This window comes from Neomonachus schauinslandi, chromosome 16 (genome assembly GCF_002201575.2).
Source record: "Neomonachus schauinslandi chromosome 16, ASM220157v2, whole genome shotgun sequence".
NCBI classification, from domain to species: domain Eukaryota; kingdom Metazoa; phylum Chordata; class Mammalia; order Carnivora; family Phocidae; genus Neomonachus; species Neomonachus schauinslandi.
Genome location: NC_058418.1, coordinates 24,504,929 through 24,530,651, shown reverse-complemented (window position 1 = coordinate 24,530,651; position 25,723 = coordinate 24,504,929). Strand labels below are relative to the sequence as shown.

Below are 25,723 nucleotides of genomic sequence, written 5' to 3'. Positions count from 1 at the left end.
TAGCCATGTACGGTTTAGGATTCTGCTTTGGAGCTGACATTTTCATGCTTGTCTGTGAAGGAGAGGAAGGAGACAAGTACTCAGTTCTGACTGTTGGGAGCTGCTTGACCCAGCATCCCTGAACCTCTGGATGTGCTTTCCATGAGAACTTGACAGTCATTTTCCCTTCCCTTTGGAATGTGGAGAGGACTTGGAACAGCCCTGTGGAGGGGATCGGGAGTCTAGGCAGCGGCTGACTGAGGAGGATGCCCTGGGTTTATTCTGCAAGGCATGAGCTCTGAGAAGACAGGAGCCACCTCCTTCTTGTTCACCCTTCAGTAGTTGCTGTGGGTGCCTTTAGCACTTCAGTGCCTGAAGCCGGACTCCCAGCTGTATTCTCTTGCCTGGGGGCTCTCTCTGCAAGCTGCCAGCCTCAGGTTAAGCTAGAAGGGCTGGGGAATTAAGCCCCACAGGGAGGAGCCCTCACCCAGGGTCCAGTGGGATTTGTAGAAATATCCTCTATCCGTCTGGTCAGGTGAAAACCTGTGACGTGGGTGTTCCACACTGGCTCTGACACTTCTCTACATAGGATTAAGCTCCAGTTGCCCACAGGGCTCGCTGGCTTGATGAGATGCTTTCTATTGTTCCCTTTCCCATGCCCTACAGCTCCTGAATAAACTGCGTGCATTCATACCCCCCTCTTAGGAACTACTTCTGGAGAACTAGACCCAAACAACCCCTGTATCCCAGGGCTGAGCACATAGTAGTTGCTTCATAAATATTTCTGGAAATACTGAAAGCCCCCTGCCTTACAGGGCTGTGATAAGGATCAAATCAAATAACATGAGCAAAAATGTGTTGGGAATTTCAAAGTGTAGGACAATGGAAGGAAGGGTGGAAACTGCCCCCGTTGGGGGTGTGGATATGCAAGAGGGGTGTGTCTGACCCACTGGGCTCCCTCCCACTGGGCTCCCTCCCGCCGGCCGCCAGCAGGCGCCACAGGACTTGTGTCTGTCTCCGTAGTTCCTCTGCACCAGCTCGTCCAGACTGAATCTCCTCAGGAAGGAACCGTGGCCTGGAAAACGTATCACACGTACATTAAGGCTTCTGGAGGTTCGATATAAAACAACGGGTTTCTTGATTTAATTTGCATTAGAAAATCCTTTCTCAAACTGTTGGGTTCACATTTTATGATTTCCTTAACAATTACTCCTTTTATGCTAGAGCTATTTATCAATGCTTTTATTTTTTTTTTCCATCTGAAGTCTGATAATACAGCCTTTTAAATGGAATCACCCTTTATCTCCATTAAAGCGGCCAGACTCTATTGAAACTGAGTGAGCAGCAGCATGAACCAGCCGTGGTTCTTCCGCACCTCGCTGCCTTTTCACTGAGCACTGCAGCAGTCTGCTCATGGCCTGCCTTAGTGCAAGGTCCCCATCTCGATATGCAAAAATACCTTCCAGTTTTATTCCCTGTCTCAGCCCAGCAAGACTGAGCTTTTGTTTCTTTTTGAAGAACACTGAGTTGCTTCTATTAAGGTGCATATTGGTAGTTTTTTTCAATATATTGGCAATTTGGACCCATTTTCCAACCAGGTGGAACACATGTCCCCTTCAGGGTTCAGGGTCACAACGCCTAGACTTGTGACAGTAGCCTGAAAGGCAGTTCCCAGGGGTGGGGGCCCTCTTCCTGCAGGCTTTGAATTTTCTATCAGGGCTGGGCCCACTGTAGCCCCCTCCTTTGTAACCCCCTGGATCCCTCCTCTCCTCTTGTAGGGTACCTCCTCTCTCTGTTCGCTGTGTCCCTCTTCCTCCTGATGATCGGCAGCTCTGCTTTCAGCAATTGGTGGCTGGGTCTCTGGCTAGACAAGGGCTCACAGGTGAGTTTCCCTCTGGCATTGGAAAATGATGAGTCAGTTGCTGACGCAGAGCATGAATGCACCCAACACCACACAATGAACCTCCCACTGCCTCTTTCCATGAAGTTGAGATCAGTTTCCTGCACAGTTCAATTCCTGAAATTCCCTTTGGTTTTGCAAGACAGGCAGGGCATCTGGATTTTTATGTGCCACCTTCAGATTTTAAAGGACTGACTAAAAAGACTGTGATTGTGCCAGGCAAATGCAGCATGTCTGTGGAGTCATGCCTGTGTAGGATAGAGTCAGTCTTGAAGCCTCCATTGTGAGGCACCTCTGAGGATGGCCGTGGAGGGGCCGGGGAAACCTAGCATGGGTTTTAATCTTCCTGCCTCTGAACAGAAGCTGACATCTTATTGTTGACACTGTCAGGTGTCAGAGGGTTTCATCTCTCTCTGCCCTCCAAAGTCCCTCTACAGGAACTGGACATGCAAAAGCCAGACTCAGTTCCTGGTTGTGCTGCAGAGCTACCCTGTATCTTTCTGAGACACCAGGTATCTGCCACCCAAGGGTCTCCTCTAGACCAGGGTCCCTCCTGGAAAGGACTGATAATTCTGCTCTTGCTGGAGCTTGATAAAAACTCTCCCAGCTTTTGGCCAATGGTTTCTAAGCTTTCCTGGAGCCCCTGGGAATGGTGTGGGCCCATCTGCAAGATGACATTTTGGTATGGTTCTGTTGCTATGACAACAAAAGTGGGAAGGCACTGGGGAGATGTGGGCTGGGGAGAGGGCACCATAGCTCTCCTGGAAGTTGGCACAGCTTCCTGAGGGCTTTCCCAAGGGGAGAAGCCAGTGGGTGCTCTGCACTGTGTAGGAAGAGCACCATTTATAGAATATTCTCCCAGATTCTCCCTGGCTCATTAAGAGCTCTTTCCCTGGAGAGCCCAAAGTTTCTGGTCAGGATGGAACCTCCCTCTAGGTGTGGTGCTTCCCCAGTGGGCTAGTGCCATTGGCTAATTGAGCAGCAGCAGTAATGGCAGACCCAGGCATTTGCCCTGCCCCCAGACACTGTGGGCACAACTTGATGCACAGTGAAGCCTCAAGCTGGGCCTTTCATCAATTAGCTCCCCAGGGATGCTTTTGCTTTTATGGATATTCATCCATCAGCTGTCACCTCTGGTTTACATTTCCACTATTGCTGTAATCAGCAAAATGGCATTTAAAAGAAAGATGCTTGTTTGCTCCCCAAAGGCAGTCTTGACTTTCAGCACATGGCTCAGAGAAAAATGAAGCTGCCAATTTCTCAGGAGGAGGAGATGGCCTCTCCCCAGAAGTGCTAGCAGAAATGTGTGTTCTCCCCGCAGCAGGATGGAGCCGCATGTGGTCTTCTTGAATCTTCTCAGAGCCCTGAGGTTCACCAGGCTCCCTCCGCCCTACCAGGGACTTCAGGGCAGTGGACCAGTTCCCCCCAAGGTGCTCCTTGAGAAAAGGAAAGGGAGGGGACTGTGGGGTTGGGTTGATATCCTGTCCTGTATGGGCTGCCTGAGGGCTCTTCAGCCAGCCTCACGGAATCCAGATTTCCTGTGCTTCTGTAATCTTTCTGGCCCAACATCACCTCTCATCGCTGATGCATAGTTCGCTTCTGGGACAGAAGTTATCTGGCTGCCCTATGCCTGCCTGGTTTGTCTGCTTTGCTTGCCCACTGACTGTGCCGAGCCTCGAGCCTCTTAAGTCAGGTGCCTTGGCGGCAGGGAGCCCAGCAGGAGGACCCAGGCAAAGTGCAGAGGTCCTCAAAGGGAAGTGACCTGATTTTACTACCTGGTTCATTCTTCACAATCATGTACCTCCTTTGTTTCTTCTCTCCGGAAAGATCCTCTGGCCAGTTCCCACTTTCCTGACAATTTACCAATTCTTGGTGCTTCTCTTGTTTTTCTCCGAAGATGACCTGTGGGCCCCAGGGCAACGAGAATGCGTGTGAGATGGGTGCAGTGCTGGCAGACACAGGGCAGCGCGTGTACCAATGGGTGTACGCAGGGAGCATGGTGTCTGTGCTGACCTTTAGTGTCATTAAAGGTTTCACCTTCACCAAGACCACACTGATGGCGTCCTCTTCATTACACGACCGCGTGTTTGACAAGGTACCGCTCCCAGGGGCTGCACGCAATTCCAGTCGTTGAGTCAATAGCATTTACTGAGCACCTATGACACATCAGGCACTGTGCTGGGCTCTGGGCACAGACACATGCTCAAGGGGCTTACAGTATCTACTGTTGACTGTGAAGGCAAACTCCGGGGACTGTGGGGATGTGTCAGGGGCCCTCAGGCTAGACTGGGGGTGGAGGTGAAGGCGGTCAGGAAGGTTTCCCTGAGGACACTACACTGCACTGGAACAGACATGTGCTGACCAGCAGGCCATCACCAGCTCCAAAGAGCCCCGAGTCCACAGACGGCCTCCAGAAGTGCTTCTGGCCACCTCCTCATTCCACTGCTGCAGTAGGCAGAATTGATTTATTTTATTGATTTATTTTATTGCCAGGGCCCTGGCCGGAGCCCACAGGTGTGGCTCACACTAGGCAGAGAGACACAGGGGAACTTAGCTTTTTATTGCCCCTGGGCACAAAATACCCTCTTCCTCCCAAGGCACCCCGGGCTGCATCCCAGGTTTGGAGGGAGGCCTGACCTGCGGGGGCTCTCCCTGGGGCTCCACACACAGGCTGAATCTTTCCCACACTCTCATTCATGGGGGGCATAAGAATGGGGTGCACCCTCACTTTCCCAAGATGGCCTGGGACACGGTGTTAGGCCCTGGAAAAAGGCTCAAGCTGCTCGAAGTATCCCAGCCCCAGCAGAGTGGTCGGTGTTTCCTAAACACACACCTCATTTTGGACTCTCTGATTTTATCCACAGATCCTAAAGAGCCCAATGAGCTTCTTTGACACGACTCCCACTGGCAGGCTAATGAACCGTTTTTCCAAGGATATGGACGAGCTGGATGTGAGGCTGCCATTTCACGCAGAGAACTTTCTGCAGCAATTTTTTATGGTGCTGTTTATTCTTGTGATATTGGCTGCTGTGTTTCCTGCTGTCCTTTTAGTCCTGGCCAGCCTTGCTGTTGGCTTCTTCATTCTTTTACGGTAGGTCGATGCACTATTTAAAAAGGAGCACATGAAACCTTTAGGTATTTGGTTAACTCTGCTCAATGACGGGGTAGTATCAGGTGATGCAGAATCCTTGCTGTCTTCTCTGACTGTGGGAGCATATTGATTTTTAGTCTCGATGAAATGCCAGGTGCTATGCTCAGTGCTTTGCATACATCTGGCATTTTAGCCTCAGAGTAACCCTGAGAGGTGGGCGTGATTGGGAAGGTTAAGTCAGTGGTCCTAGGCCAGGAAACTAGTAACCATGGTTGCTGTCTGTTTGCTGTTGTGTCCTCAGTCACGGAGCTCTCTCTGCCATCCTGTTGCTGGAGAAGAGAGAGAAGACCAGTCCTTAGTCACTCTGAGCTTTGGGAAGTAGCCCCCACCCTAACTGCTGATATGGTTAGAGAAAAGCTTCAGGCAGCTAGGCACTGGGGAGTCCTGCTGAGGCTGTGCCCCATTGCTACTGCCTCACCCACCTTGGAGGGAAGCAGGAGGGTGGATTGACCCCAGCCCTCGAGGAACCCAGTTCTTCCCTGTTGCTGGGGTGAGCTGGAGCTCTCAGCGGGCAGCATGGTCGGTATTGTGTAAGGCCAGATGGTTGGAAATCAGAGAAATTTGCACCAGACCCCCAGCCCTACTGCAAAACTAGCTGGAGGACCTTGGGGCAAGCCTGTTTCCTCATCCCTAAAGGTAATCGTTAAAACGTACACCTGGCACATGAACCGGGGCGTTATTGTGAGGATCAAATGAGACTATAGGACTCTAAGTGGCTTATAAATTAAAAATGGAATACAGTTGACCCTTGAACAACATGAGTTTGAACTGCTCATGTCCACTGATACGTGGACTCTTTTTTTGATAAATACAGTACCATACTATAAATGGTTTTTCTCTTCCTTTTGATTTTTTTAATGACTTTCTTTTCTCTAGCTTACTTTATTGTAAGAATATAGTATTTAATACATATAACAAAATATGTGTTAGTCGACATTTATGTTATTGATAAGGCTTCCAGTCTACAGTAGGCTACTAGTAGTTAAGTTTTTAGGGAGTCAAAAGTTATATGCAGATTTCCAACTGCATGGGGGATTGGCGCCCCTATCCTTGCACTGTTCAAGGGTCAGCTGTACAATGTTATAGAAACTTTGAGTTTTCATAAAACTCAACAATATGTTTATTATGCTCCTAGATGGGCCGAATTTTGGGCTGGACACTGAGGGTCTCAAAGAGGGTCCCCCAAATTGTAAAGGATTCAGCCCCAAATCCTGGACCTGCCTCCACCTGTAAGCAAGTTTGTTTTCATCCAGGGACACCACACTCAGAACTGAGTTTTAGAAATATCACTTTGGCCCCAGTGTGGAGGATGGATGGAGCTACAGAAAGATCAAGACCAGGGCTATGGGATGAGAGACCCTTGAAATGTAGAGTCTGAATGAGAGATGAGACAGGCGGAAGCAGTAGGGGACAGAAAAGAGGGGTGGATTTAGGAGCCATTTCTGAGATGGTCTTTGGGGTTGGGGGATGGGAGAGGCCAAGGATGGGTCCAAGATAGGGAGTGACGTGAAGAGAGATACAGGTGATATGGGAAGAGAAGCGGTTTGGGTAATCAAGTCTGTGGGCTTACATTTGGATGTTTGTAGTTGTGGGTCAAGTCCACAGATGGTGCCAACAGACAGTGGGAAGGGAGGGTATAGGGATGCACTGGGACTGGAGAGGTGGACTCTGTATCCTTGGCTTCTGTGTAGGAGCTGGTGTGACCGTGAGAACTAGCACCAGTGCCCTGGGCTCTCTCTTTGGTCTCCCACTATCTCCCTGGTGACACCAAGAAAGGTCACATGGCTCACTGTCCAGCCTCAAGGGTTTATTGTGATGACCCAATAAAATACTTTCTTCAAGTCCTTTGCAAAGATAAAGATGTCTTGGATACCACTTCTTAAAATGGACTCCTTGGCCTGGTGCTTGTTTTTGTAATCCCTGTGTTTGACCGACCATTGTTTCCGTCTGTTCTCCAGTTTATACTGTTGATTTACTTAGCAAAAGTTTTTCTCTGCTCTGCACCCCTCCTTCTTGCTACAAAGACAGGCCAGACCATGGCTGGCTATGACTGAATCACCTAAATATTTCCAGCTAACTCACTTGAGCTCTGAGCTAATGAGGTTTTCCTTCCTCTCCCCCAGGTAGTTTTAGCTGAGAGTCTGGAGGGCAGATTTGATTCGCTGTCATGGGCTAGCCTGCCAATGTGCATGCCTGAGGGCAGTAGTCTGGTGCTCAGCAGGGTCCTGGAGCTTCAACACCCAGGGGAGTTGCATCCTATGGAGGGGTTTGGTTCTAAAGTCAGCTCCTGAGGCTATGATTCAAATTACCTTTGAAAATGCCTTTAGAAGACCACGCATTGGCAGCTGAGGACCAGATTTTCCTCTAGAATTGGAAAAGATCACTTTTTCTTTGGTTGGGTCCCCAAAAGTGGTTGGCTTGTATTAGGAGCTGCATTGTATGAAAATTTCTGGTCTTCAAAGATTGGAATCACATCTCCTGCAGCAAGACACTCATGCTACAAGAAGCACTCAAAACTGAGACCACAGCAAGGAATGGCTCACATTTCTGAGACTCCCTTCCTTCCTTCCTTCCTCCCTTCCTCCCTTCCTTCCTTCCTTCCTCCCTTCCTCCCTTCCTTCCTCCCTTCCTCCCTTCCTCCCTTCCTTCTTTCCTTCCTTCCTTCCTTTGTAGTTTCAGGTTTAAATTCCAGTTAGTTAACATATAATGTAATAATAGTTTCAGGAGTAGAATTTAGTGATTCATCACTTCCATACAACAGCCAGTGCTCATCACAAGTGCCCTCCTTAATGCCCATCACCCATTCAACTCATTCCCCCACCTATGTCCCTCCATCAACCCACAGTTTGTTCTCTATAGTTAAGTCTGTTTTATGGTTTGCCTCTCTCTCTCTTATTTTCCCCCATGTTCATCTGTTTTGTTTATTAAATTACACATATAAGTGGAATCATACGGTATTTGTTTTTCTCTGACTGACTTCACTTAGCATAATACAATCTAGCTCCAACCATGTCATTGCAAATGGCAAGATTTCATTCTTTCTTGATGGCTGAGTAATATGCCAGTGTGTGTGTGTGTGTGTGTGTGTGTGTGTGTGTGCACGCGCGTGTATGTATACCACATCTTCTTTATCCATTCATCAGTCGATGGACATTTGGGCTCTTTCCATAATTTGGCTATTGTTGATAATGCTGCTATAAACATCACAGTGCAAGCATCCATTTGAATCAGTATTTTTGTATCTTTTGGGTAAATACCTAGTAGTGCAATTGCTGGGTAGTTCTATTTTGAACTTTTTGAGGTACCTCCATACTGTTTTCCAGAATGGCTGCACCAGTTTGCATTCCCACCAACAGTGTAAGAGAGTTCACCTTTCTCTTCATCCTTGCCAACATCTGTTGTTTCCTGTGTTGTTAATTTTAGCCATTCTGACAGGTGTGAGGTGATATCTCACTGTAGTTTTGATTTGTATTTCCCTGATGATGAGTGATGTTGAGCATCTTTTCATGTGTCTGTTAGCCATCTGGATGTCTTCTTTGGAAAAATGTTTATTCGTGTCGGAGACACATTTCTGAGACCCCATCTGTCCCACAACCAGGATGGCCTGTCCTAGAGGAGAGTGGTGGGCCAACCCCTTCTCCCTAGTTATATGGCATCCATCTGACTTAAACTTTGTCTTGAGTGCATAGTCGGACCTGTGTGTGCTAAGAGCGAGCCCTCCAAGACCCCATTTTGTGGCCCTCTTGATTTACCCACAGCATTTTCCATAGAGGAGTCCAGGAACTCAAGAAGGTGGAGAACATCAGCCGGTCTCCTTGGTTCTCCCACATCACTTCATCCATGCAGGGCCTGGGCATCATCCACGCCTATGACAAGAAGGAGGACTGCATTAGCAAGTGAGTCCAGTGCCGGGCCCCTGCTCCAGGGCTCCCCACTTCACCCCTGACCCTGAATGGGAGGTAACAGGAATAGATGGCTTCTCTGGCTCTGAGAAAGGAAGTCTGGGATGCTGGGGACTCAGTTTGTGAATTGCTGGCAGAATCAAGAAGGAGCAGTCTAAGGCACTAGAACTTTCTCCCTAGTATCTGGGGCCCCAAAAGTGGTGAGCTCATTCAATGACAACCTCAGCATGTGAATTTACGTGTTTTATTTTTTGCACTAGAAGCAAAATGTGTCCAATTCAGGAAAGTAGGAGAAAGCAGGAAAAAGAAGGAAAAAAATCACTCATAGGTCCCCAACCCAAATCCCATTAGTATATTCATATATTTCCTTCCAGTCTTTCATTTTTTCTATTTCTTAAGTACTCATAATCATGTTTGTCTCATTTTATTTTATTTTATTTTATTTTATTTTTTTTAAAGATTTTATTTATTTATTTGAGAGAGAGAGAATGAGAGACAGAGAGCACCAGAGGGAAGAGGGCAGAGGGGGAAGCAGAGCCCCCGCCGAGCAGGGAGCCCGATGTGGGACTCGATCCTGGGACTCCAAGATCATGACCTGAGCCGAAGGCAGTCGCTTAACCAACTGAGCCACCCAGGCGCCCTGTCTCATTTTATTTTTAAATGGCATTTTTTAAATGTTATAACATATTTCTCATAAAAATAAATTTTAAAGGCCATATTATATTTTACTTGATGGATACAGCACTTTCCTTCTTTTTAAAATGTGGGGACTAGATGAGTAAATTTCTCTGGAGTCTTCCAGCTCCAAACTTCTAAAATACAGTATAAATTGTATCAACCATGTAGGCTCACTGTGGTAGCAAAGACCTCCAAATTTTAGGGGCTTAACACAGTATGTGTTTATTCTTCCTAGAGTCACATTTTAATGAGAGTCCATTGGGCAGGGGAAAGGGGTGTTGTTCTACCTGGGGCTTTTCCATCCTGAAGGCCTTGGGGGCCGTCTCCAGGATCCTCTGTGTCTAACTGAAAGATAAGGTGAGGAATGGATGCAGAACCTCATGGGAAATTTTTATGGGTTAACTCCAATGAAGATACTCATCATTTCTGCACACTCATTGACCAGACTTCATTCACATGGGCTCACCAAACTGCAAGGGAGGCTGGGAAATGGAGTCCAGCTGTGCCCATAGGAGGAAAAGAAAATGGAGTTTGGTGAATCCATAGCAGTATCTGCCACATTGGGTGTTCCATTTTGTTCTGTTTGTTTGTTTGTTTCCCTATATTTTCCCACCTTAAAAACCTAAAGCTTGGGGCACCTGCCTTCAGCTCAGGTCATGATCTCAGTGTCCTTGGATTGAGCCCCACATCGGGCTGTCTACTTAATGGGGAGCCTGCTTTTCTCTCTCCCTCTGCCTGCTGCTCTGCCTGCTTGTGTGCTCTCTCTCTGTGTCAAATAAATAAATAAAATCTTAAAAAAAAAAAAAAACCTAAAACACACTCCAAGTTTGGGTCTAATTCTCTCTCTCTCTCTCTCTCTCTTCCCATACTTCGCTACCTAGGATTTCAGTGTAGACTTGGCATGCCAGCTTGCCTTTAGTTCAATCAGTGGCTGTGCTGTTCCTAGTTTAACCTACATGTCATCTGTCAAGAGTCCTGCATCACACATGGACCTTCCCATGTCCTGGTCATGAGGAAAGGCTCCTGTCCATGGAGTCATTCATTGACTTACTCAGGACAAACAAAACAGATACAAGCTTTGTCTTCCTGCAGATTCTCATCCAAGGTTTTCAGGGAAATTCTATGGGACAGCTGAGACCTACATGATTGATGGGGTCCTTCGTCCCCTTCTTTTAATACTTTCTTTCCTGCCGTGGACTTTCCAGAGGGCTTGGGCTTCCGACATGTATTGCTTTTGTCACCAGACAAAAATGCCACAGGATTGAACGAGCCTTGAGGTCAAATTCCAGTCTGTTTCTTTTGTTCCTGTGCAGTCTAACCAACCACACAGATAGGACCACACATGACTTCTAAGTCACTTAAACTGTCAGCTGCATTTGTAGGCTTTATAAGCTAAAGGATAGAAACACCATGGTGTTTGGAAGAATATTTTAACTAAGCTCTGGGGAAAATAAGTTAGGGTGGAAACAGAAGGGGGAGGGTGTTACAGGCCTCAGCACGGCTGGTCAGAGGTGCTTCCAGACAGTCTTTTGAGGAGTTCTGGAACAAGATGGAACAGCAATGCCTGAGGATGATTGTGATTGTACCAGTGGAGGAATCTTAACTCTTTAGGGGTTTAAACATTGAAAGGTTTTCGTTTTTTCGCAATAATTTCTACCAGTTGTTCTGATGAAGCCCCTTTCCCAATAGATCAGGGGAACCTTCAGTGGCAGTTGAACCTGATGTCTCTTGTGGTTAATGGTTCAGCTCAGTTAAAATTTCCATCTTGAATGTACAGTTGACCCTCGAACCATGCAGATTTGGGAGCATCAACCCCCCACACAGTTGAAAATTTGCATCTAACTTTTGACTCCCCCAAACTTAACTACTAATAACCTACTATTTACTGGAAGCCTTCCTGATGACATAAACAGTCAATTAACAACATATTTCATAGGTTGTATGTATTACATACTGTAATCTTACAATAAAGTAAGCTAAAGAAATTGTTACTAAGAAAATCATAAGGAAGAGAAAATACATTTACAGTACCACATTGTATTTATTGAAAAAAATCCATGCATAGGTAGACCCATGCAGTTCAAACCTGTGTTGTTCAAGGGTCCACTGTATTCCCTCCCTAACATACCCAGAGGCTTGGAGTAGTAACATGGTGCTTTGTGTATGAGCTGTGCAGGATGGGGGGCAGGTGTGCCGCTGGGAAACCCCTGATCTATTCTTTTAAACATCCTCCCCCTTTTCTCTGAGCCTGGTTCCCTGAAGCTGGTGCAGGGGAATGGAGTGGGGGAGGACACATCCTCGGGCCATTCTTTCCTTCCTGCTGCTCATTTCTGCTAGTCCAGCAAATTGTGGTGATGTGGTGTGGCAAGGTGGGGGCTCCAACAGGACCAAATCCCTAGCAGCTCTGCTGGGCATTGCTGATGGGCAAGACCTGCCTGGGTCTTCCAGAGAGCTCTTCCTGGGCAGTCTCACACTGCATTCCTTTGATGCAGGGCCTCTTTGCCTCATGCGGAAGAATACTGCATTAAGACTGCAGCACCAAAAGTCACTTCTTTGCACCCCCAAACTGTAGCAACAGCAGGAATGGGCAGGATCTGTCTTCCACACATCTGGGGAATGAGCAACTCTAGGGGCGGGTCTTGCCCTCAACCTTGGTGTTGTCATCGCTCTGTCCCTCTACCCTGTGCCCTTCTCCTCTTTGGCTCAGTGAATACACAGCAGGGGTACAAGATGTCGGCTTTTTCTTCTAAAGGAGACCCCCAGCTTTATAAGCAATTGCCATGAATCTTCTTTCTCTGATTTGAGTAGGGAAGCAAGCATCCTCCTTTCCCTTATTTTACCATCCTAAACATTGATTCTCCCTAAAGGCGACCTCCTCCACAAACCAGCCCTCCCCCCTTTTATGGATCAAGGGGGCCAACCAGCAATTCCACCAGGCCTTTGTAGGGAGTGGCTGACTCCAAAATAGGGATCTTTTGATTGTAGAGCATGAGATAACTGAGCACCTTTTGTTCTCAGCTGTGAGTTCTAGTTGCCAGTTCTGGGAAAGAGGAAGAACCCACTCAGCACAATACTGTCACATGGGATTATGTGCAAATAATGTGCAAATAGATGCCTATGGCAGCAGATTTTAGAGTATGGATATTTTCCTATCTTTGTAAGGGATTCCTATGTAGAGTGCATTAGCCCTTGATTAAAAATTCCCCTTGCCTTAATTTTCCAGTAGCCCCAACCCTAAGTTTTGGAAGCGCACCTGATCTCCTGTTTTGTCTGATCTTTTAATTTTAGGTTTAAGATGCTAAATGATGAAAACTCCAGCCACCTCCTATACTTTAACTGTGCTCTCAGGTGGTTTGCTCTAAGAATGGACGTCCTCATGAACATTGTTACCTTCATTGTGGCCTTGTTGGTGACCCTGAGCTTCTCCTCAATTAGTGCTTCATCCAAAGGCTTGTCTTTGTCTTACATCATCCAGGTAACACCTCATGTAAGGTTAGGCTTGGCCTGGAGGCTCTGGCATAGGGCATATCAAGGAGGATGGATGTAATAGAAGATCCAACTCAAATGGGCTCAAAGAATAAAGAACTTACTGGCTTACATCATTAAAAGGCCTGGCGGTTATGTGGGCTTCAGGAACAGTTGGATCATAGCCCCTGGCTTTGTCCTTATTCTGTGATGACTTCCTTCATGGTTGTACAATGGTGACTGACAGTCTCTGAGGGCTGTAACAGGAAGGAAGGAGAAACAGAGCTTTTCCTACCCTAGCCACTGAGCAAAAGCCCTGAGCTTTACTCTTACTGGATTAATTTGGGCATCCCAGAATTAGTTAGTGCCTGGATAGAGTTGTGATGATTGGCTTAGGCCAATAGAATTGGGATGATTGGCTTAGGAGTCACACCCCATCTGACCCCCAAGTCACACAGCTGTCCCACAATAGAGAGCAGGAAAAGAATGCTGGAGAGACAACTGTGATGTCCATGACAAATAATACTGACTTCTCATTTTGGTTGCTTTGGTGTTTTTTCTTTTGAAAAGTAACAGTAATAGAGAAATAATAGTAATAGAGAATAATAATACTAATCAAGAAACACATGCCATTTTGTATACTGTTATAAGTCTTATATGTAAATTAATTCATTTATTCCCATAACAACCCTATGAGACAGGTACTGCCATAGTCCTCATTTTATAGATGAGAAGACTGAGGCTCAGAAAGACTTGTCCAACATCACACACCTGTCATGTGTGAGAGCTATGCTTTGAACCCACGTCATTTGGGTCTGATACCCATCTGAGTGTGAATCTTGGTGTGCGTGTTGTCTAGGGGATAAAGTGTCCAGCTACCTCTGGTTGGGAGAAAGATGAGGGGAGGGGAATAGATTGGTCTATAGACAGACTACCAATCAAATCAGTCTCTCTGTGGCTCCTTCTCACACCCAGAGCCTGTCTGAGTTCTGCTAGATAGAAGGCTCTGTAAGCCCCTGCAGGACATTCTGCCTCCATTCTGTCAAAAAGCTTTTCTTCCCTTTTCCATCTTCCAGAAATCTGTGACTCTTTCATTCAGATATCTCTTCCCAACCCCCTTGCCCTTAAAGGTCTATTCCTTTTTGAAAATCTCTCTGATATCATTTTAATGGCATTTTGGGAAGGGGAAGGAACAAAAATATATTCTTAGGTCTTTATCTTAAGTGGGAAAAAATGAATTTTTCTTGGGTAGGCAGTTTTCCTCATTGATGGATGTTTTTATTTGTTGTTGCCTAGTAAGATAGAAAGCTGATGATATCCCTAAAAAGCACAACCTCAGTTGAGGAAAGCTGTTTCTCTTGGACCAAGTACGGGAATCTATTCAATATCATCTGCTTTCCATAAGATTATTTTCAAACACTGCTGTGAGGCTAGAGAATTTGAACACACTGAGATCTAGGGGAACACTTCTCTAGCTGGCTTTGTGGCTTTGTTGAGCATTAGCCCTTTTTGGAGAACACAGAATCCAAATGACAGAGTTTCCCTTGAGAACAGATGAGACTCCCTAGATGTGTAAAGTCCCACAGAGCAGAAAGTGAATGTAAAGTGACATCATATAACATCATGGAGGAGAATGAGCACTTACTGGGGCCAGCACTGTGCTGACAGGGGAGTTCTAAACTTGTGGAGGGCTGCCCGGAGCCTTGAGGGGCTGATACCCTTGAATTTAACAAAACATGTATAAGCCCTTCTCAAGGGCAGGGTTCATTCATTCACTGACTAGATAGCCACTGAGCACCTACCATGAGCCAGGAACTCTGGGAGGTGCTGTGGATTCAGCAATGAACAAGCTGGACAGGTCTCTGCCCTTATGGAGCTTATACTCCATGGGATAAAAAGAGGTATAACATGGGATGGAATAAATAAGTGCCCAAGTAAATCAATGAGAAGACTTTGGAAATTGTTTAAGTGTTATGAAGATAATAAAACAGGGAATGTGACTGTCAGTGGGGAAGCAACATTAGATCCTATAGTCAGAGGAGACCTCTGCCAGGAGGTGACTTCCAAACTGGTACATGAATGACAAAGAACCAGAGAAGATGGAAGGCAGAATGCTTCAGGCTGAGGGGGGCCAGGGCAAGGTTTGGGATAAGCAGGAGCTTGGTGCATTTGAGGAACTCAGAAGGTCATATAGTTTGAGCAGATTGGTAGAAAATAAGGTCTGAGGCATTGGCAGGGATAGACTCTGCAGGGCTTTGTCACCCATGGCAGGGGAGTTGCTTATATTCTAAGAAAGAGTTCTCAACTGAAGCACTATGGACATTTGGGCTGGATGATCCTCTTTGTGAGAGGCTATCCTATGTGTTGTGGGATGTTAGCCTCCTTAATCTCTAACCAGGAAATCCTAGTAGAACCTCCCTCCTCCAAGGCTGTGACAACCAAAAGTATCCCTAGACATTGCTAAATGTCTCCTGAAGGGCATAATTACCCAGGTCAAGAGCCATTGCTCTAAGAGAAATGGAAAGCCAGGGGCACGTGTTGAGCCGGGAAGCAGCAAGGGAACCCTGAAAAGGGTCTGGACCTACACCGCTCCTCCCCTCATTCACCTGCTTGGGCCACACTGCCTCCTTCCTGTTAAGGCCACTTGCTGCTACTCAGAGCTACCCAGACCTTGAATTTACCTCATGGACTTCTTACTGTAAATGCCTCCACTCACACAGTTCCTTAACTTCCCTAACTGAGGCAACCCCACCCCCAAACCTGGCCCTCTTTCACGTCATCCTGTTTTATTGGCATTCTCACCATTTCTTGAAATTACCCCTGTCTTCTCCTGCCAGCCTACTAGAACATTAGCCTCATGAGAGCAGGGGTTTTGTTCTTCATATTCAGCTCTGGAAAACCAGTACCCCCCAGCAGTGCCTGGCCCACAGTCACTGCTCACCTAGAGAAAGAAGACCTGGTCCTGCCTCGAGCCCACTAGCCCACCTTGCAACTGAGACAGGTGCTGTTGGTGCACCAACCTTCCAGCGCAGGTCAGTTGGCATCCTGCTGCTAAAGGAAGGCGATCAGTCCAAGCCCAGAGCAGCCTACAGGTGTGGGGAGTTCCCCCAGCTGGAAGTGGCCCAGCAATGATTGAAGGGGGTCAGTGGAGATGTAGCCCAGCTTCCTCAGGACAACTCAAGTGTGTTCCATGCAGTGTCCCAGAGCTTCCAGTGGGATCAAGTTTCAGTTGCCCACAACTAAACCTCTTGTGACTTACCATCTCTTCTGTGCCCCACTGCTCCCAGCTCATACTGGTACTTTTAGGGTCCACCTCCTGGATTAGTTCCTAGGGCTGCTGTAACCAATTACCATAATTTAGTGGCTTAAAACCAGAGAAATTTATTCTCTCACAGTTTTGGAGGTCGGAAGTCCCAAAGGTGTAGACAGGACCTTGTGCCCTCTGAATGCTCTAGAGGACAGTCCATTCCTTGTCCTTCCCAGCTTCTGGTGGCTCTTGGCATTCCTGGGCATTCCTTGGCTTGTAGCTGCCTCATTTCAATCTTTGCCTCTGCCTTCGCATCTTCTTCTCTTTTGTGTCTTCTCTTCCTCTGTCTCTTGGAAGGACACTTGTCATTGGATTTAGGTCCATCTAATCCAGGATGATCTCAAGATCCTTAATTACACTTGCAAAGATCATTTTTTCAAATGAGGTAACATTCACAGGTCTCAGGGATTTGGGTGCAAACATACCTTTTAGGGGGACCACCATTCAATCTGCCCTAATATACTGCTTATACTCAAATTTCAGAGTTGGCTTCTGGGGGATCCTGGCCTGAGGTGGGTAACCTTAACAAGCCACATTCCCCACTCTGAGCCTAGATTTTCTCATGTCTGAAGCAAACAGACGGGCTTAATGGTTTTCGTCTACTCTGATGATCTGTGGTGATTGGATTTCAGTTGCTGTTTGGTTGTGGATAGGTTAAAGCAGGGAGGGCATAGAGGTGCAGGACCCCACCAGATGGCAGCAAGGTGGGGGGATACCCAGCAGTTCTGTGGCCCTGGGAGATTCCAGCTCATCAGCATCTTCCTGTCGCTCAGACTAAGAGTGATCAAGTGATCCTGTGGTGGGATGGTACTTGCCATCTGGAGTGCCAGGGAAAATGTCATTACCCATTTGTTTCTAAATGCACAGGAAATGTTTAAAGGCAAAACACCCCAGTATCTTCACTTCTAAGCACTTGGCTGGGAATGCAGGCCTACTCTTTGTGTGGCCTTGAGTGAGACTGGGGAACGGTACTTCACAAGGGCTTCCCCTGAAAGTGGGACAGTGGAATCCAAGGGAGGAAAGGGTTCTAACCCAGCTGCTTGCTTCTCTACAATAGCTAAGCGGACTGCTCCAAGTGTGCGTGCGCACAGGGACAGAGACCCAGGCCAAATTCACCTCCGTGGAGTTGCTCAGAGAGTATATTTTGGTAAGAAATTTGTGCATGCCAGAGGAGGGGCTAGTTAACTCTGGCAAAACTTATGTAGGCATTTGATTTTTTAGACATGTGAAAGGCATCTTTTTAAAAACTGAAATGGGACCACAACTCTCTTCTTAAAACCCATATTTACTCTAAAGTTCTTGAGGTTGAAGAAGATACACCTTTTAAAACATTTTTCTTCGAGGGCAGTTTCTGCACACAAAAAGAAATCAGTGGCTAACTTTAGTTCCTAAAAATTAATATTTGATTGGCTGAAATTGTAAATTGCAAAAAAACAATGGTTGAACTCTTCTCTGAAAGGTTTTTGTTTTTTTTTTTTAAAGATTTTATTTATTTATTTGGCAGAGAGAGACACAGCAAGAGAGGGAACACAAGCAGGGGGAGTGGGAGAGGGAGAAGCAGGCCTCCCGCCGAGCAGGGAGCCTGATGTGGGGCTTGATCCCAGGACTCTGGGATCATGACCTGAGCCGAAGGCAGATGCTTAACGACTGAGCCACCCAGGCGCCCCTCTAAAAGGTTTTTTTTTTTTTAAGATTTATTTATTTTAGAAAGAGAAAGAGAGCACGGAGGTGGGGCAGGAGAGGAAGAAGGGAAGGAGAGAGAGAATCTCAAGCAGACTCCCCACTGAGCAAGGAGCCCTATGCGGGGCTTGATCTCATGACCTTGAGACCATGACCCTGAGATCACGACCTTAGCCGAAACCAAGAGTTGGACGCTCAACTGACTCTACCACCCAGGTGCCCCTTCTCTAAATGCTTTTATGTTCAACTTACAAATCCTGCAATTCTTTGAAAAGAAGCCTAGACAAGTTAAGCAATCACTTTTAAGGGACTCTGAATAGCATTTGGCCCCATTTACAAACTTAATTAATCTCTTTAAAACATTTTAAACTATATTTTAAAATTTAGCGCATTTTATTCCCTTCATAAGTATCTTGATTATCTGATTTAACAAGCAAACCTTCCAGAGGTTATATAAATCTAATAAGTTACACTTATAAATACAGTAAGCTTTAAATTTGCATAACCATCCCAATGCTGTAGATGAACAGTAAGCTTTTAACTTAAAATTATGTTTAAATAAATTATTCAATTATACATTTTAAATTAGAATCACAGGCCCTTATGTTACTAATATTATTATACTTAAAACACCAAATATGCAGAATCCTTAAACTGATAATATTACTGTTACAATTTTGCTTCTCTTAAATATATGTATTTATAAATATATAAATTTAAATATATATATTTTATTGGGCATGGAGCTCAATGTGAGGCTTGAACTCATGACCCTGAGCTGAAATCAAGAGTCAGACGCTTAACAGCCTGAGCCACCCAGGTGCCTCAAACTTCTCTTAAATATTTTTGTTATGAATTCTAGGTCAACTGGGGGTTAAAAATATTCACTAAGAATACAGTTATTTTCTCAGCTAATTGTGGTTGCTTATCACAGATTTGGGCTGGTCAACCACCCTACAAGGGCACATGAGGGTCTTCTTATCGCTAACAAAGACTCATCATTACAGAGGAGGGGTTGGTCTTATAACATAGCCCAGTTGCTCTGCTCCTTACTTAGACTTTGCATTTCTTGGATTTTTTGGAAACTGAAATGTCTTTTCCATGTCACTTTAAAGACCTCTGAACCTGACATTCTGCCTTCTTGTCGTCTTCTTACTTCTAACAGCATGATGACTCTGGCAGATATTGAAATTATATCTGATTGAATTCTGCAAGTCTCAAGATTTGGTCTGGATTTGTCATATAGCTTCAAGGTCACACGGCTGACACTTGCCCAGGCCCACAAGGCCCAGTAGGAGCTGTCCCTTATAGTTATCCATCTCTCTATTCACTAAGCTCCAGCCACAGGATTTTTCTTTCTATTCCTCAAAGCTTGCCCTGGGCTCAGGGCCTTTGCACTAGCTGTCCACTCTGCCTAAAAGGCTCTGGACTCAAATCTTCTTATAGCAGGCATTTTTGCAGCATTCCAGGTCTCAGGTTGTATGCCACATCCTCATAGATTCCTTCTTCAACCCTTAAGTTACTTTTATTCCGCCTCCCATTTCCACCACACACACTCTGTATTCTGTTACAATACTCTGTTTTATTGTCTTCACTTCTGATTTCACTTCTTGTTTATCATCTGAGTTCCCCACTGGAATGTAAGTTCTTGACTGAATTTATTGGTCTAGCTCACCACCAAGAACACGAGGACCTAGAATTGTAGGAATGAATGAATTAATTAAATGGATGGAAAAGCGAATGGTTATTAACCTGTCATTGGTCATTCTGCTTTTCAGACCTGTGTTCCTGAGTGCACTCACCCCCTCAAAGTGGAAACCTGTCTGCATGACTGGCCCAGCCGTGGGGAGATAACATTCAGAGACTATCAGATGAGATACAGAGACAACACTCCCCTTGTTCTTGATGGGCTGAACTTGGTCATTCAAAGTGGGCAGACAGTTGGGATCGTTGGAAGAACAGGTTCTGGTGAGCTCTGACTATGCTTTTTTCAGGTTGTTTTCTTTGCATTTCCACTGGGTGTGCTGGTTAAGCCACACCAGAGGGTGGTGTGTGTGTGTGTGTGTGAGTGTGTGTGTGTGTGTGTGTGTGTGTGTGTGTGTGGTGGATTGGCTGGTTTTTTCCCTCTCAAATCTCTTTACTGTAAATTAGGATTTCAGGTTGAATGGGTGTATGGAGTTGGAAACAATCACACATCAGTTTTTGAATTAATTAAATGAGAATCATTCTGGTGAAACGAGGCCCAGAGGATGAGTCCTGTGTTAACAGCCCCTGCAGGGATGGGCAGGTTAGCCGCATTAGGGCAGTGGATTGCCTGCACAGAGTGAGGCCTTTCTGTCTGCATGGTCATCTGCATGGAGACATTTCACTGCATTAGAAATTCCCTTGATGAGATACTTGGATATGATGGAAGTGCAAACTGATGTTTGATTTGCTGTTCTTGCTTTTATTGTTCCCAGGAAAGTCATCATTGGGAATGGCCTTGTTTCGTCTGGTGGAGCCAGCCAGTGGTACGATCTTCATTGATGAGGTGGATATCTGCACGATTGGTTTGGAAGACCTCAGAACCAAGCTGACTGTGATCCCTCAGGATCCTGTCCTGTTTGTAGGTACAGTAAGGTAGCTGTTTTTGATCATCATGCATCTATTTTTTGGATGGTAAAATCAGACCAGCCAGGAGCTTTGTGAAGTGCCCACAGTGGGGATGAGAGAAGCAGCATCCTGAGGTGCTCACGAGCACTGCAAGTACCTGCTCTTCAGTGAAACCTTGGGAGGAGCCAAGGACTAGGGCCCTGAACATTACCTATATCTTATGAGCTATATCACCAATAAGCGAGATGCTTACACATAGGGTAAGCAGATGTCCCAGTTGGTCCTGGAGAGCCCAGGTTTATGCCTGTGTCTCAGCATCCTATCATGTTTACCAATGGCCACTCTCAGAAGAGCCCATTTTGCGAAATAAAATAAGTGGTTACCCTGTGTATGTAGCCGTCCATAGGAAAGTGCATCAATTTATTCCCACTGAGGAGTGAACAGAAGTTGTTCAAGTATAAGAACAGTAGGGTTGCAACTTTTAGGACTCAGGATCTGATGTGAAGGGACAAGGAGAAAGCCAGTTTCTCATTTAGTCCAGCACAATGGCTGCCCCTCTGATGAGAGGAATATTTCTCCCATTGAGCACCAGATCAAGTAGTAGGCTGTATACTAGACTCACACCCTGCAAGTGGGATACCCACCCTGGGCAAGGGCCTGGGAGCTGCAGCTATACCTCTTGCTTCTGAAGGTGGAGTGAATGCAATGGCAGAGTGAATCCCACTCCTTCACCTCCACCAAGAATTTGCAGAGGGCCAAATGCATTCTGCCATAAACGGCCATTGTGAGGACAAATGTGTCTTCCTGAGTGCCTTGCTCAGTGCTATCTCTTCTGCCTTGGCGGTCTCTGCCCCATCACAGAGCTGTGGGTTCTTGCTCTCTTGGTCTGAGGTTGGTTATTTTATGGACCATTGTCCTGGGCTAAGCACTACTTTTGGAGGCAAAGGGGTCATCACACACCACCTCTTACTCTCTCCCACAGGCTGCAGAAAACATGCTCCCCCCATCCTGTCTTCCTCAGAAATCCAGCTCCCTGCTCTTTCCTTTATTGCAGGTACAACTTGGATCCCTTTGAGAACCACTCAGATGAGATGATCTGGCAGGTTCTGGAGAGGACATTCATGAGAGACACAGTAGGTCTCTGGGGCTGTCCAGGATGAACCTGTTTCTCAGCACCAGGGCCCCAGATACCTGGCCCAGGTTTGAATTGGACAAGCACTGGGCCAGCATTTGGCCAGGCTTATTTGTTGGCATCACATATGTCAGTAGAATGTGATCCTTATTTACTCTCTATTGTTTAAAGCAACACTAGATAATATGTATTAGGCCTCTGCAATGGTCCAGTCAAGAGCTCTGCATGCATTATCTCAGTTGGTCCTGTCCTGACTATAACCCTCTGAGGTTGGGACTCCTACCCTGATTTTTAGAGGTACAGAAATGAAGACTCAGGGAAGAAATATGTGTAAGCTAGTAAGTGGCAGAATGGAGACTTGAACCCAAGTGCATCTGACTCTAGAGCAGATGGGGCATCCTTCTGCTCTGCCAATAGCCTTATTTGCTTCTGGGAACAGAGAAGCCCCAGGAAGGTGAGGGGGCATGGCATGCTCCAGGAATGGCAAATATGGCCAATTTCTGTGACATGGGGTCCTGTCCTATAAGAGCTGCAGCTGGGGTCAGCAGGTGAGCGTGGCCACCTCTGCAGCATAGAGGGGATTGTTTCCACCAAGACTTGGTACCAAGGTGAGCATGCCCCAATGCCACTATGACTGTATAAATCAGACACTTCCTTACCTTTCTTTGATGACTAGAAAACTCTCCCATCCCATGTCTATTTTGTCTAGGGAACTAGGGACCCTGGAAGCCATTTACACTTCGTTTGTGTTTCTCTGGAGCCATATGTGCACCATTTGTCCTCTTTTGGCAAGGTGTCTATGGGGCTTTATGAATCATACTGTGATTTTAAATTATTAATGTCCGCCTACTCCCTGGTCTTTCCCTGGTGCCTGTTTGCGATGAAATGATTGTTGTTTTGTATTTTCTTTTCCTCAGTAAAATAAAGCCAGCTGATGAATGCATGAGAAGGGGACAATCAATATAGACGATGCAGGACAATTTTATAGATCATCAGCATAAATGTGACATTTTCTGTGTTTTATAGATAATGAAACTCCCGGAAAAATTACAGGCAGAAGTCACAGAAAATGGAGAAAACTTCTCAGTAGGGGAACGTCAGCTGCTTTGTATGGCCCGAGCACTTCTCCGCAATTCAAAAGTAAGGAAACAGCATGGAAAATGGATTGGTCAAATTTTGGATATTTCCCGCAGCGCCACTCAATCCAGGAGGTAGAGCCACGCGTTTGTCTTTCAGCAAAGAGAGAACAACTGAGCCATTTAAAAACCGATCACTTTCTTTTAAGACAAAGTTGTAAGGGGTAAAAATTGAAAAATAACAGCCATTTACAGCAATAGCACCTGCCTCCCCTGGGCCTCCCCCTGGGAAGACTTGCTTAGGTATTCTCTCTGTCCTCCTAAGTGGTTTGAGTATAAGAAATCTGCCTCTTGACTTTTTTTTTTTGCCTTGTCCCTGAACAATCCTGAGGCCTGATAAACAACACCCAGGATGTTAAAGAACACCTTCAGAATGCTAAGAAATGAGAATTGTAAAATTTATACTCATTTTTCTTAGTGACTTAGTCATCCTTGGCTACTGATTTCAAGGAACGGGTTGCAGTTGCTTTAGAAATCCCATTCTCTGAACCCTGATCAAAGTGTAACCCATCGTGTATGTTGTGTAGATGTCCTAATGGCAGGGAGGGAGCCAGCCCCAGCATGCATTCCATCCTGACTGAGGCACTATAAGCTGCTAAGTGGTTTGTGTGCTGTGTTGTCTTTGTGTTTCATGCCCCAAAGAAGGTATAACCCCCTTACAGATGAGGACATGGAGTCTTGGGGAAGTTAAATAATTTGACCACGGTCAAGCCAGCTAGAGCTGAGCTCGAGCCCTCTGACTTGCAAACCAGCACTGTGGTCAGCAGAACTGTGCCCTCCCCCTCCAAGGATGTCCACGTACTGATAGCCAGAACCTGTGAATGCACCACCTTACCTGAGAGAAAGGGGCCTTGCAGATGTGATTAAGCCAAGGATTTTGAGGTGGGAGATTTTCCTGGATTACCTGGGTGGGCCTAGTATAGTCATGCAGATCTGTCTAAGAGGGAGGCAGGAGAGTCAGAAAGAGAAGAGGAGATGTGACCAATGGAAGTATCCATTAGAGCAACGCCAGGAAGGTAGCATGAGCCAAGGAACACAGGCAGGCCGGAGCAGCTGGTACAGGCAAGGGAACAGTTTCTCCCTAGAGCCTGCAAAAGGAATGCAGCCCTGGCAAAACCTTGACTTTAGGACTTGTGACTTCCAGCTCTGCAAGACACTAACTTTGTGTTGTTTTTAAGCCTCTTGAGTTTGTGCTAATTTGTTATAGCTGTGATCAGAAACAAATACATTATTATAGCTCATGCTGATTCATGTTAGCATGGTAGATAAACCCTCCTACCAGGTTGTAAGATTAGAATAAACAACTTAAAAAGAGACGTAAATCATATATCACCTTACTCTTTCAGTCAGTCCCTCTGAAGGAGATGGAGGAGATGTGAACTGACTTTTACTTTGCTCTTATTTTTCTAACCTTTTGAGATGGACACTTAGCTCATGACTTTTCAGCCCTTCTTCTTCTTCTTTTAATAAGTAGAGCTAAGACCGTGCATTTCCCTCAGCTGCAGTTTTGGCTTAGTGTGACTTTTACAATGTGCCTTCCTCAACAGATCATTCTCCTTGATGAAGCCACCGCCTCCATGGACTCCAAGACCGACACCCTTGTTCAGAGCACCGTCAAAGATGCCTTCAAAGGCTGCACGGTATTGACCATTGCCCACCGCCTCAACACGGTTCTCAACTGCGACCTCGTTCTGGTCATGGAAAATGGGAAGGTACAGGAAGTTGTTGGCGTAACCTCCCCAGAAGCTTCAGTGGTTTGGACTCTAGGTGAGTGGATCTTTTCTGCCAATTTCAGCTCTTTTTCTCTGACTTTCAGGTGGTCGAGTTTGACAAGCCTGAAGTCCTTGCTGAGAAGCCAGATTCTGCATTTGCAATGTTACTAGCCGCAGAAAACAAAGTTCGACTGTAGAGGTCCCTGATGGGGCCACATCAGCTGATTTTAGAGGAGGAGGAGGATGCTTCAGATGAGCTGGAGGAGCCTGCAGGAGAAGGGCCTGCCATTTCCGCAGGCAGGCCTGGCCCATTGTTCCTTCCATCCCTGACACCTAAGTTGAGCTAGGGCGGAGGTTGCTGTCCTGCCTTACCCCAGCCCATGCCTCCCGACCTCACCTGGCAGGCTTGGGTTTGGTTCTGGGTGGTGAACTGAGGCAGAAGAAACTAATGGATTAAAAAACTGCCCCTCACCTCCTAAAACCCCAAGGTCCCCATCAGTGTGTCTCCATCAATACCACCTCAGTGCTTGAGATTGGAAACATTGTAACTTTCAGTTAAACCTGATCAAATGGAAGGGGAAAATGCCTAAGGATGGAATTTGTAAAAGTTTCCTGCCTTGTTACCAGAAGGGAAAAGAGCAGAGTTTCCTTCCCGTTGAAGTCCTATTCACATCTATTTTGAGTGTGTGACAAGCAGTAACTACACAGACCTGTAGCATGAAAGACTGATTACAGTGTTTGGTGAAAAATTTTTAAAAAATCATATTATATGTTCCATTTGATCTATTAGAATAACGAGGAAAACAAAAGGTTGGAGTTTCCCTATAAATGACATTTTTGTATCTTCTATATTGGTCACTAAAATGCAGTGGGAAATTAAACTACCCTAAATGTTGCCTTGCAATTATTTTACTGAAGATCTTCCACTTTCTGTACTACTTCCTCTCACAGACCCTAATTGCTTTCTGGGTAGACTCAGTAATAAACCCCCACAGCATCCCCAAATAAAAGGCTTCCTTTCCAACTTTAAGGTATGCTATGTCAGAAACAGAAAAGATATGTTTCCAGTAGCCCAGCAGTGAGTGCTGT

The 25,723-nt window shown here is 46.0% G+C and overlaps 1 protein-coding gene across 1 annotated transcript in view; it reads left to right on the top strand.

Annotated features, from left to right (window-relative positions):
• Window positions 1-25,130, top strand: part of ABCC12 (ATP binding cassette subfamily C member 12) — a 70,691-nt gene extending 45,561 nt beyond the window's left edge. The window contains exons 15-27 of the mRNA XM_044922053.1: window positions 1,003-1,092; window positions 1,758-1,861; window positions 3,777-3,974; window positions 4,744-4,970; window positions 8,789-8,926; window positions 12,929-13,085; window positions 17,440-17,529; window positions 19,841-20,030; window positions 20,522-20,681; window positions 21,709-21,787; window positions 22,813-22,926; window positions 24,470-24,634; window positions 24,739-25,130. Coding sequence (XP_044777988.1) covers window positions 1,003-1,092; window positions 1,758-1,861; window positions 3,777-3,974; window positions 4,744-4,970; window positions 8,789-8,926; window positions 12,929-13,085; window positions 17,440-17,529; window positions 19,841-20,030; window positions 20,522-20,681; window positions 21,709-21,787; window positions 22,813-22,926; window positions 24,470-24,634; window positions 24,739-24,831 — 1,805 coding nt within the window. The 3' untranslated portion in view covers window positions 24,832-25,130. The remainder of the gene's footprint in view (window positions 1-1,002; window positions 1,093-1,757; window positions 1,862-3,776; window positions 3,975-4,743; window positions 4,971-8,788; window positions 8,927-12,928; window positions 13,086-17,439; window positions 17,530-19,840; window positions 20,031-20,521; window positions 20,682-21,708; window positions 21,788-22,812; window positions 22,927-24,469; window positions 24,635-24,738) is intronic.
• The last annotated feature ends 593 nt before the right edge of the window (window positions 25,131-25,723 follow it).